Source organism: Peromyscus californicus, unplaced genomic scaffold, assembly GCF_007827085.1.
Source record: "Peromyscus californicus insignis strain IS unplaced genomic scaffold, ASM782708v3 Scaffold_19__1_contigs__length_69161282, whole genome shotgun sequence".
NCBI classification, from domain to species: Eukaryota; Metazoa; Chordata; class Mammalia; order Rodentia; family Cricetidae; genus Peromyscus; species Peromyscus californicus.
This window is the reverse complement of record NW_026294491.1, coordinates 4,644,161-4,657,166: the sequence shown is the minus strand read 5'-3', so window position 1 is coordinate 4,657,166 and position 13,006 is coordinate 4,644,161. Positions and strand designations below refer to the sequence as shown.

Here is a 13,006-nt window from a genome sequence, read left to right as displayed (position 1 = left end):
GACAGAGAGAAATAAAAAATTAAACGTGGCGAAAATCAACAGAGTTCCTACGCAGCGCGTGATGGCAGAGCAGAGTTCACAACAGGGAGAAGAAAGAGGTTGGGTAGGCTGAGGGGAGGGAGAGGACAGAAGAGAAGGAGGACAAGGAGAACAGTTTCATACTGTTCATGTTCAATTTGTACCCAAAGTCAGGGCATTTACGAAATCCCAAACACTGGCCTGATTAATGCTGCCTGGCAGCCATCCCCGTGTCAGACCTCTGTTAACATTAGCGACCAGACCTTGCTATATAAGGCCAGGAGAAGCACTAACTACAGACAGAAAGGACACACAGAAGGACAGAGTAAGGACAGAACGAGGGACAGGGAGCAAGAGTGTGCCAGCGAGAGCGACTCTGGGGACACTGGATACATTTCCATAAAGGCCACAGTGTTATTTAGAGCCGCCCGCCCGCCCTTCCTCTGGCAAGCAGTTACGAGGGGAAAAGGGAGGTCATGATCACAACCTGCAACTTCTGGAATTCCTTAACTGAAAGTGCAAAACAAAACGGCGGGGAAGTAACTGCTTCCTTTCTCCTCAGGGCCACTCAGATCCACATCCACGCCTCGTCCTTCCGCAGGAACAGACTTTTCCCTTTCTTCTTTTTTTTTTTTTTTTGGAGAATGTGTGCGCCTCACTCCTGCCAAGGCCTCCCAGCTGCTCATATTTGTTTAAGTTTAACCTTAGCTGATCCACTAGAAAAGGAAACAGTCTAGTTTGTCAAGCCAGGAGACAGCTGCTGCTCTCTGGAGACCTCCCTTACACCCTAGAAATCTGACACTGCCAGTTCCCGAGGCCAACTACTACCACACTCTCAAAAACGTCTGCCATGAAGTAGCGTCAATAATCGGCCAAGTCCACGTCTCACCCCAGTGCCACCCTGGGACACCCTGTGGGAACTCAGTCCTATCACAGATTTTCACCCACGCCGTCAGCTGAGGCAACACCACACCCGGCAGTGATCACATTCCAAAGCTAATGTTCAGGCGTATTGTCTACATGCATGGAAGTGGTACTATTCTACATGCATGCATCCAAAGAATCCCCTGATCTGCCCAAACAGCCCAAGAACTGCTCATGAGGCCGAGCACCACAGAACAGAGTGTGTGGTTCCAGTGTTTTCACAGATGAGTACTCTGTGGCCCCAGGCATGGTATGCTTTGCCCAGGGTGGTTGGGCAGAGGTTTACCCAGGAGGAAGTACTGGCTCTGCTCCTCTCCTGCTGTGTGGCCAGACATCTTGCTGAGCCTCTGCGGACTGGACTGCATGGTGCTTAAAAATCCCTTTACCGCCACTTTGACAGTGACGAGACTCCCAGTCCCCACATTCAGTGATGGCACCTGTCCCTTGGGTGCTGCACAGTGCTACCTGGTGCCTCTTTTGCTGCAGAGTACAGCCCCCACTCCAAACTTTCTTGCTTATACACTGGCAGCTGCAAGGTCCTTAAGGAAGCTCAGTACACACCGCAGGGAAGTTGGGGAGAAGGGGTGCAGGTGACCAGTGTGCCACATACATGAGGTGCTAAAATAGTCTCCACAAGGTGATGCCAGGGTCTCACAGTGCTGGTTCTTCTGAGAAAGCCTCTACGGGCCCCAACAACCAGCTCCCTCCAGGCGCCTGCACGGCTCAGCTCTGGGCAGCTCTGCAGGGCAGAGGAGGGGCAGCCAACCACTCATTACAGGCTCTGATTACTAATCCATGGGAAGCCCCAAGGATGAACTCCAGTGCCTCCCTCCTTTACATCTGACCACTCTGGAACTTTCACATCCTTCATTCACTAATCCTGTACCCTACAGGGCAGTGAACAAGGCATCAACAACTTGAATGAGTTCTCCAAGCAGAAAAAACAGAGGTGAGCAAGTTCCATTCAGCATAACTGGAGCCTGAGGAGGTCAGGACTTCACAGCTGCAAACGGCCACCGTGACAGTGGGTCCCCAGGACAAGGCTGCCTGGTGACTCTGTATGTTGAGGCTACAGAGAAGATAATACATGACCATCTAAGGGAGGTTTGGGTTAATAGTGCTTTTCTTGGAGAGGCTGATGGATCTGCCGACTGTCCAATGCTCCTGCCCAGGGTGCACTATCCTTGTTGATATTCAGCAAGGGGCCTGGGTTACTCCTCTGCATCAGCTCCAGGCTCTTAGGTAACCATTTGTGGATGGTGAAGGAGCAACAGAAAGAGAACTCCACAGTCCAGCACTGGGAGACTTCTTGGCTCACCGGGACTGGTAGGGCTCAAAACCCAAGTCAGAGAAGGTTCTGGCTGCTTACTGGGGAGCTGACAATGAAGGCCCTTAGACAGCCACTCATTCATGCCAGCCATCAATGAAGAAAGGGAAGCAGATGCCAAAACCAGGGAGATGCCAGGGGAAGGCTGTGGGCGGAGAGAAGGGATAGGAGCCGTAGGATGGAGGTCTGTGGAGGAAAGCACCTCTGTGAGTCACAGAAAGTCCAACTTGCAAATCTCACACAGGAAAGAAGCCTCGGCACCTGAAGAGCTAGATCATCAAGGCACAAGAACGCTAGTGTGTCTGTCTGTCTGACCCTCTCTCTGTACTGAGACAGTGTCTTGCTAGACAGTCCTGGCTAGCTTAGAACTCTGTAGTCCAGGCTGGCTTCAAACTTGCCATCCTGCTCCTCAGTGCTGAGACCACAACTGCAAGCCCCCATGCTCGGCAGAAACTGGGATCTTAATAAGCTCGTGCACTGTCTGTCCCTAAAAAAACTGTCCCTACCCTAAGCATGGTGGCTTAAGTTACTTTTCTATTTCTGGAATAAACCACCATGACCAAGGCAACTAACAGAAGAAACCGAGGGCTTACATTTTGAACTACAAGCATGAGGCAGAGAGAATGAACTAGAAATGGTGTGAATCTTTACACTTTCAAAGCTGCCCCTAGTACCATACCTCCTCCAACACGGCCTTATCTCCTAAGCTTCCCAAACAGTGTTACCAACTGAGGACCAAGTACTCCCACATTCAAGGCGATGAAGGACATCTTATTCAAACCGTCACACGGCTCAAATCTATAATTCAATTCAGGATTCTGAGGCAGGAGGACTGCCCTGAATTCAAGGCCAGTCAGGCTACATAGCAAGATTCTGTCTCAAAAAAAGGCAGAAAGAACATACTGAAGGCAGGCCCAGCACAAGACTGCACTGTTCTTAGAGGGTAAGGTCTTGACTAGGTGACCCGGTCACTACTACAGACCATGATCTCAGAGAGTCCAGTTCAGTCCACAGCAACCTGAGGACAAAACAAAAGATGGAATGGGAGTCCAGAGGTCCAAGTGACAGTCTGTTCCAGTGGCTTTCCCTCTTGGGATCCTTTTCCGAACATGAACAGCTGGGATGTATGAGGTCAATCTGAGACATTCTGGTCTCTGCAGCCCCTGATGAAATGGTTCTAGTCATGGGTAAAGATGTGGGTCTGGATTCAGTGGACTAGAGCTTAAGGCCTAGCTCTAACACCAACACTGGGCATTCACAGCCATCTGTTTTCTCTCCTGTAAGCTGCTGCAATGCTAAGCCTGTTCAAGACTCAAGAGACAACTAACCCATTCCCCCATAAATTCACCTCACCCTGCTGGCTCCCCCAGGTTCCCCCTGCTCCCCCTGCTGGCTCCCCCAGGCTCCCCCTGCTCCCCCTGCTGGCTCCCCCAGGCTCCCCCTGCTCCCCCTGCTGGCTCCCCCAGGCTCCCCCTGCTCCCCCTGCTGGCTCCCCCAGGCTCACCCTGCTCACCCTGCTATCTCCCCCAGGTTACCCCTGCTCACCCTACCGGCTTTCCCAGACTCCCTCTGCTCACCCTACCAGCTCCCCCAGACTCCCTCTGCTCACTCTGCCTGCTCCCCCAGGTTCCCCCTGCTCACCCTGCTGGCTCCCTGAGGTTCTCTTGGTAAACTCTGCTTACCCAGCTGGATCCTGAGTCTTCCCTTTAGAAAGCTCTGGTCTCTGTGTTCCTGGCACTTTAGAATCCCCACCAACCATGAAGAACTGGTGTCCTATTCACACAGAAGCTGAAGTTTCAAGAATGTAAGTGACCCTGAAGGTCACCGACCACAAGGAAGCGATCAAGAGTTCAGATGCAAGCCTCTGCATCTGGTCTGGACAACTTCATTTTTTCTTGCTCCTCTCTGAAAACTCTGTTGTCCCCATGAGAGCGACTGTCCCTCCTGTTCTTTCAAATCATCATCTTTACCCACTGCACGTTCTGGAGGACATGACACAGTCCCCTGAGAGGAAGATCGCAGCACACGTCATGACCGCTCCATCCTGTCACCGTATCAAAATCCAGGGAATTTCATTTCTTCCCATTTGTCTCAGAGAAGAACCTGCCCCGTCAGGACTGACTGACAGCCTTCCATCCACCTGACACTTTCTAGTCCTCATCCTCTAGCTCGGAGTCCCCGGACACTGTGTTAGTGGTGGTGGCCACATGCTCGTCTTCCTCTGCTTCCTAGACCGGGAATTTCTAGACAGTTGCAGCCCCCTGGGATAAAGGCTGCAGTTGCTGCTTAGGACAGCTTCACTCTGCTGTCTGTCCAAGTTGGTGTGAAACTTGTGACCCTCTTGTCCTGCCCGCTCCCACATCAGGGTTTAAGGCTGTTCTTTTTCAAATGTGCGCCTCGGCATAACTACACAACTGCACAGTCCCACACTCAATGTTCAGGGACTTTCTTTAAAATGCCTTCTCCTTCCCATGCTAACGACTTGAACCTGAACAGCCACCAGGACTGTGACTAACGGGAAGCAACAGGACCCAGCCCTGTGCTCATTTCTGCAGGGGGCATGCAGCTTGCTGAGGCATTTCTGCAGGGGCATGCAGCTTGCTGAGGCATTTCTGCAGGGGGCATGCAGCTTGCTGAGGCTTCCTATTCTTTCCTCTTTGGCTCAGGCTCCTCCTCTAACCTCAGCGTCTCTCCTAATCCTCAGATCCACGTTCCGGGTGTTATGGCACATCCACACACATGTTCTCCTGCCACACAGAACTCTAGATTTAGCATCTTTCCTCAATCCCAACCTTCCGGACTCCCCACGTTTACTGGTTACATAATACTTTCTCAGCCAGGCTAGACACCTCACAGTCTCCCTCAGCACCCAGCCCCTGCTCATCCACACTTGGTGACACCCTCCTGTCATCCCACCCCTTCCTCCTCCCCAGAGCTTCCTCTCGTCCCTCCAGGACAGTTCTAGTTACCCTCAGAGACTCATGAAGGTTCCTGGCTGCAAGCTATCCTGCCTCCAGCCTCTCCCCAGCCGAGACTCCCAAGTTCTCTCTTTCTAAAAGGGCAGCTCCTATGCTGTCACCCCCTCCTAAAGCTAACAGTACTGCTCTGTCTCTGGAATAAAGACTGACATTTGAGAGCCAACACTCTATGACAAGTTCCCTTTGTTCCAGCCAAACTGGAGTGCTGGCCGAGCTCCAGGCAACACTCCCCCTCCCCCCTCCGCCCCACCGTTAAGTGTACCACACCCCTGCCTGGAACCTCTGGTCAGCTCCTTCCCCAGTCTTGCCTACTGAGTTGAATCCTCTATTTCAGGGCTTAGCTCAGACCTTCTCTTTGTAAAGCTATCTCTGATTTCTTACATGGACATAATTTGTCTCCCTTTTGAACATCAAACTGTTTTTCTTTTTTTATCTCTTTCATATGAATTTAACACATTCTGCCTTTCGACTGTTTTCTGTATTTATCACACATGTCCACGTCTATAAACAGCTGTCAAAGCATTGTGTGGAAGGAAATACAGGCGCCATGCTCACAAGGATCATTCACCCAGAGGGAAAGTCAACTGTTCTAACCCCAAAGCAGCAGCAGTGGGAGGCACGTGGTCCCAGCCTGGCTGTGTCAGGAGCCTAAGTTAGAGGCTGGGGAGCAGCTGCTGCTGTGGCTCTGCCACGCTGCCTGTTTACACACTCAGTCATGTACACTTCTGCCGGGAAAAGCCAGCCTGGACTTTCAGGTAAAGATAGGGACTGAACACTGGCATTATTTTCTCTTTCTGAACTCTGACTTAACCAGCAGCAGCAAGGCCATGTGAGAATGGGAGAGGCCAGGAGCAGAGGGACTGAGGGGACAGGCCCCTCCCCTTCAGTGATCAGTCTTCTAACTCAAGTGCACAGCTCTCAGGAACATCAACTTGACTGTACAGCACCACATGGGCCCCCACCGCTGCACAGGCCCCCCAGCCTGCTCACGCTAAGCCTCACTTCACAGCTCTTGGTTAGCCCTCCTGGCTCCTTCCTCTGTGCTATCAAGCCTGGGAAGCTGTCACTGCACTTGTGAGTGGTCACATGCCTGGGATGTCAGTGCACAGAGTCAAACACTGACAGCGAAGCACAGAGCGCTCAAACAGAAAGAAGTGCCTCAGTCACACCGGCCCCGTGTTTGAGACAAGTTGTACCGCAGAGGGATATCCCTATCCCTAAAACTATCATAAATCCCATGTGGGCCTGGCGCTTTTGGGGGGTCATGCGTTTTCTGTCTCAAGGATCTGCTAACACTTTCTCCGGCGGCTGGGTTTTTCCAGGTCCATGGGCGTGAACAACATATCTGGTGGAAACTCTCCTGTGCCGCTACAGGCTGAGCATTCCTGCTCTCCAAGACTGAGGCCCATTTTAGGCGAGTAGGGATCCTTTGTGACTCAAACTGTCTCAAACACAGGACCAGTGTGACAGGGCCATTTCTGTGCTTCCCATCGTGTTTGACTCCACAACTCAAGATGCCCCCAACTATTCTGAATGCTCCCCCAGGGGTGGTGGCACCCTGCTTATCAAACAAGATTTCTTACAGCTTTTTACAATCACTTCAGGTCAGGCTACCTACCTGTTCCTGCATCACTCCCAGTGCTGTTTGTGATTAACCCTATCGCTCTCTTGCGTCTGAGTTTGCCTCCTTCAGATGACGTGTAACAGCTGCACAGAGCTAGAGGCTACACCAAGTCCAGAGGCCGCGCGTGCTGTGCGTGTCCTGCTCTACCCACTCTGGCTGCAGCTCCCTCTGCCGCCTCAGTGACTTCAAACGCCTCCCCTCTCAGGCCACCGTGCCACACCACTCAGACTTACGAGAAGCGTTTCTTCTTTTTTTTTCTTTTTTTTTTGGTTTTCTGAGACAGGGTTTCTCTGTGTAGTCCTGGCTGTCCTGGATCTCACTCTGTAGACCAGGCTGGCCTCGAACTCACAGAGATCCGCCTGGCTCTGCCTCCCGAGTGCTGGGATTAAAGGCGTGTGCCACCACCGCCTGACACAAGAAGCATTTCTACTGCCACTATTTTCTTTTCTTTTTTGAGATAGGGGGCGGGACGGTGCCTACATTACATCTGGGATGCTCTAAGGACTCCTGGACTTAAAAGACCCTCCTGCCTCTGCCTTCCAAATGATGGGACTACAGTGTGTACCACCTCACCCAGACACCGTTAATTTTAATGTAAGGAAGAAAACTGAAAACAACATAGGCAACTTAGGAACTAAATACACAAGAACGTAGATCTTCAGACGTTAAAGCATTGGCCAATTTTGCTTTTTCAGGTATATGTGTCCATGTGCCTTTTCACACTGATGTATGTGTGTGTGCACGAATAGATCACCAGTCAAAGTCAACCTCAGTGCTATTCCTAAGGTTCATTCCCCATCCTGGGAGAGTGGGTGTCTCACTGAACCTGGGGGTTCACCAAGACCGGATGGAGGGCTCTCCTGTTTCTATCTCCCTGGCACTGAGAATAGAGATTCATGTTATCAGCCAGGCACTGTTCCAGGACAGCCAGGGCTACACAGAGAAACCTTGTCTCAAAAAAATAAAACAAAACCAAAGAACAAAGAAAGGAAAAAATTCATGTTCATGTCCCATGTTTGGTCTCAGGCTTACAAGGCATGTGCTGACTGAGCCCCCACTGCTAATTTGCTAATTTTATTTTTTTCTTGAAGAACTGTCTTTTAATATATATATATTTTAATATATATATATATATATATATATATATATATATATATATATATATATCTTTATGAGTGTATGCCATGTGTATGCAGGTGCCCAAAAAGGCCAGAAGAGGGTACTGGATCCCTGGAACTGGATAAGGTGGTTGTGAGCAGCCTGATGTGGGTTCCAGGGAGCAAACCCGGGTCCGCTGCCAGAGCAGCATAATGTCTTAACCAGGAGCCGTCTCTCCAGCCCCACTGCCTCACAGTGTCCCCATCACAGTGACAGTGCACGGTGGGGCGGGCGCAGTCTGCCTGGGGTGGGGTTGGTGGGTAGGGTGGTCTCCTCTCTTCCTTCTGCTAGTGTATACACAGCATGCCTGCAGCAACACAACTCACAACAGAAGAACCCTGGACACACGCATATCCACCGACTGGAAATAAAAACTGAGAGGGGCTGTTTAGCAGCGATGAAGAAAGAAGAGCCCAACACTTAAGAACCAAGACAAAACTGGATCCATGATCTACAGACAGGTACAAAAAGTAAATTCTCAAAGTCACATGTGACTCCATTCTGGGTTAAATGTGAGTCGGCTACCTCACAGCCACCCCTGCATGAAGACAGCAATGGCCTGAGGCGGCCATGCCTCCACAATTCTGAGAACAAAGAGCTGGCCTCAGCATGCCATCTCTATGTACTCTTGTAATGCTTGCTTCTTTTTCTTCTTGGTGAGTATATACCAGTATCATTAACAAGGCAATTCAAAAGTATCTCCTGTTCCACCCCACACTACAGACTAAGGTAGGCCAAGTTCTGTCTCATTGACATTAACATAAACATAACCTTTGGAAAACAGATCAATTAGTTCATAAAAGCTGCATACGAAAATGACATTAATGGAAAAGGAGAGAGGACTCGTTTGAACTAAGCACCATAGGCTGCTGATTGCTTCCCTTCTGGGCCAGAGGTTTCAGACTGCTGACACCACAGTCAGGGCTTCTGAGAGACCAGTAAGTCCGTTTCACAGTTAATGCCTCACCCCTGTCTGAAAGCTCCAGTGAGCCACACCAAAGGGCGAGCCTGCAGGCAGAGTGCCACACACACACTATGGTTCAATTAAACAGGCTGCCCACAGCACTCACTCTCAACAGCCCAACAGGGCAGAGCAGAGCAAGGAACAGAGGGGCAGGCATGAGATTATAAGTCTTCTTTCGAAGCTTCCAGGAACTGGGAGAACTCCTGACCTTGGGACAGAAAATCCCTATCAAGGACACCCAGCAGCCAGGAGACAGGCCCACTCAGAAAGCCTTCGTTCCTTCCCGTTCACTTGAAAGGCTGAGCTAGCTGTGTGCAGTCATCCCACATGAAGCTTCTCAAAGAATCACCCTCTTCCTTCACGGAGCACCAGCTTCAAATGCAACCTGAGAGTACAGGCCTATTTGGCCAAAGTTAATTTCCATGATTTTTTTTTAGAAAGGGGCTCACACTATAGCCCCACCCAGACTGGAACTCTGGAGTTCATAGTAATCCCCTGCCTCAGTCTCCAGAGCACTGGGATTATAGTTTGTGAATGGCTAGGCATGGCTCATGTCATTTCAGACTCTAGAGAAGGCACCAGAACTGTGCCTGCTCTAAATTAAGGATGTACCCACAGGACGGGCAAACTCATACAGCCAAGGCACTGGAGCTTCCCAGTGAATGAGAACCTCTGCCTGAATGAAAAATGGAAATAGAGTAGTTGTACCTGCAACTGTGGAAAACTGAAAATGACTCACTGTCCCTGGGTGGGAAAGGATAAACTGGCACACCTCTATAAAGGAACATCCCAGCAATGAAAAGGGACAAATGACTGAAGACCAGCACAGATGGTTCTCAGATGCACTGGACAAGAGGTGCACGCTGAATGACTCCATTCACGTACCGTTCTGAAAGGGCAGATCCCTGGGACAGACATCAGAGGCCCTGTCTCCGAGGCAGAGGGACAGAGGGAAACCCTCTGTTGTGCTCAGACTGGCCCCTATTTTGGTCCTGGCTGGCAGTTCCTCACAGACTGTGCACAAACACAGATGCATCTCACTGCATCTAAAGTCCAACCTCTTCGAGAAGTCCCCAGTGGAAACTACAGGACACAAACAGATGCATCTCACTGCATCTAAAGTCCAACCTCTCCGAGAAGTCCCCAGTGGAAACTACAGGACACAAACAGATGCATCTCACTGCATCTAAAGTCCAACCTCTCCGAGAGGTCCCCAGTGGAAACTACAGGACACAAACAGATGCATCTCACTGCATCTAAAGTCCAACCTCTTCGAGAAGTCCCCAGTGGAAACTACAGGACACAAACAGATGCATCTCACTGCATCTAAAGTCCAACCTCTCCGAGAAGTCCCCAGTGGAAACTACAGGACACAAACAGATGCATCTCACTGCATCTAAAGTCCAACCTCTCCGAGAAGTCCCCAGTGGAAACTACAGGACACAAACAGCCACTATGAATAGGAAGGCCGTTCCTACACGCCCAGGGGAGGCCTCTGAACAGGGTGAGAGGCAGTGTGCTGGGGTACCCGACCAAGCTGTGAGTGACAGAACCAACTGGTGACAGTGGGCATGCGCGGTGAAGGACCTCATAGCTCTACATGTGGGGAGCAGGGACAGGCAGGTTCCCTCCAGACACCGCCCTTCAGTCAGCCCGGTGCCCGTGCGCCCTCCTCTCTGCAGGGCTGGGACTTATGTCCGGAATGGACTTTGCTGAAGCAATACAAGTGAGCCACAGTGACAAAGCACTGTAGTTACAGGTGATAGCCCGTCATGACCCTGACAAGGAGCACACTGCCCTGAGGTCAGGAACCACGGAGTCCACCCTGCCATCAGCATGGGCCTGAACAACCTAGCTTGCTAGACTCCACCCAGTCTCCACGGTGGTGTTTGCTGTCCCTCTCCCAGAGCTGTCACCTGGGTGCCCTGCCCTGCCCTGCCCTGGCTGCACAGGTGGGAGTGCTGTGTCCCCACCCACCCAAGGGCATGGAGTCCAGGTACTGGACAAGAGCGAGCACGAGGCCCCGGACTTAACCTTAGCTGCATGACCCACATCCTCAGCACCCACCCTCCCGCCATGCTTTCCTGTGCCCCGGAGTGAAGCAGGGAGTACCTTTAGTCCTTCCGTCGGGGGCCCCCAGCTTCTTGGTCTCTGCCGTGAGCAGCAGCTCATACGGGTGCTCGTCCTCCTCCCGGGGGACACTGCTCTGAATCCGGGGTCTCAAAGCCAGGCCCTAGGAGACAGAAACACCCAGAATCCGTTGGGCACAGAGACGGGAGGTATGTAACAAAGCTCCCATTCCCGCTACCTTGCAGGGCAGGCCAAGGCAGGGAACGAGTCGGGCACCCTGTGGACTCAGGTGCTTTTCTAGTCCTCCTCCATGCGTTCTGGCTCACTCCCCAAGGTTACCATGCCAGAAGCCCGACGTCCAGTGCAGCGGGGATAGGAGACAACACGCCAGAGATGGAGCATGGTGGGTTGGTGGTCCTCAGGACTCCTCTCCTAACAAACCCACTCCTGAGAGGAGCTGTAGCTTATGTGGCACCGCAGCAAAGGGGTGTTACCACATGAGCCCGGCACCCCCGTGCTCGGCCCCGCTGTGACGCAGCTGAAACTGCCCTAACCAGAAGCTAATGAACAGCTTCACGGGACTTTTGGCATCCCACCTGTGAGTCAAATAAACCTCTTTTCTTGATAAACCCAGACTCAGCAACAGAAAAATAGAAAACAATTCCTGTATATGAAATCTCCACAGTGTGACTAAACCAGTTCTTTTTTGTTTTTGGCTCCATTTTATCCTCCATAAAACGGTAAAATCCAAGCCTTTCTTCTCTCCCCTCTCTCCCCACAGTGTTTCTATGAGAATACTTTTCTAGTTGTTACCTAAGCTGCACAGTGATTGCCATCTTTCTCCATGCTTCTTCTCTGACATGCACATATTCTACCCAAAGGCTAGTATCCACCTCAAAAGAAAACAAAATACTCTTGCCACTTAAATGGCCTGTCCTTGTCCTCCTCTTCCCTCTCCTCTGCTGTTGCAGCCCTGGCTAGTCTGGAACTTGCTGTGTAGACCGGGCTGATCCTCAACAGGCAGATCCTTCTGCCTCTGCCTCCCCAGGACCAGGATTAAAGGCATGAACCACCACAACTAGCTTGTAACTTGCCTCTTCACAGATCCCAAGAGCTGTGGGAACAGATCTCCTGAAAGCTAGCTTTCTACTGAATTATAACGTGACTTCAGATGCCTCCAACAGTCTTGAGAGTCAGCAACTAGCAATGTGAGTTTCTGTGGGAGAACAGCAGCTTTGTCCACCGAAAAGGTCTTGATTCAAGCAGGTAAGCACCTCCCATACAGCAAATACACTAGCTCCAGTTAGGTGAGCATCAGGGGCTCCTCAGCTAGTCCTGGCATTAGAGCCAAGATGGTAAAACCACAGTGCTGGAGACACAGGGAAAGGTTGTGGAGACTCCTGCCCTGATAATTCTACTCATCTGCCCTGATGCGGATGTGTTTTAAAGGCAAGTTAAGAATAATCACATACCAGCTACTGCAATCAAGCCAGAGCACAAAACTTCCAGAGCTGTTTGAAGTGGTAAGTACAGCCTGGGAGTGAAGTGGGGGTAGCTGGGATTCCCTCTCATACCTAACAGAACAGTAGCAGATCCTACAAGGGAAGCTTCTTTACACATACAGACACCTCCTACCACTCACTGGAAAAGCACCAGGTTAGTGATTCACCAGAGTCCCCTCTGTGGGGACAGCTCACTGTAAGCAGCAGGGCTTACAAGTCCTCCTGAAGAGAGGACAGCACTCCCAGTCTTATTAACAAGGCTGCCTCTCTGATGGCAGAACAATGGTCTCACTCTAAAACTGCTGAGCACAGCAGGTACCCCACCCGGAACTAAAGGTGCCTTTACTCTGGGAGCCCTGGGCATCGTTTATTGGTCTGTTTTCACAGGAACACAATTAAGGGGACAAAGAGGGACCATTAAGTAGTTCACACCGTGTCAAC

At 51.1% G+C, this 13,006-nt stretch overlaps 1 protein-coding gene across 9 annotated transcripts in view; it reads right to left on the bottom strand.

The window, feature by feature from the left end:
• The window catches only part of Anks1a (ankyrin repeat and sterile alpha motif domain containing 1A), a 166,472-nt gene that overhangs the window by 69,446 nt on the left and 84,020 nt on the right, over positions 1-13,006 (bottom strand). For all 9 annotated transcript variants that reach the window (XM_052744378.1, XM_052744379.1, XM_052744380.1 and 6 more), the window contains one exon: positions 11,106-11,226. In XM_052744378.1, the coding sequence (XP_052600338.1) occupies positions 11,106-11,226 (121 nt within the window). The remainder of the gene's footprint in view (positions 1-11,105; positions 11,227-13,006) is intronic.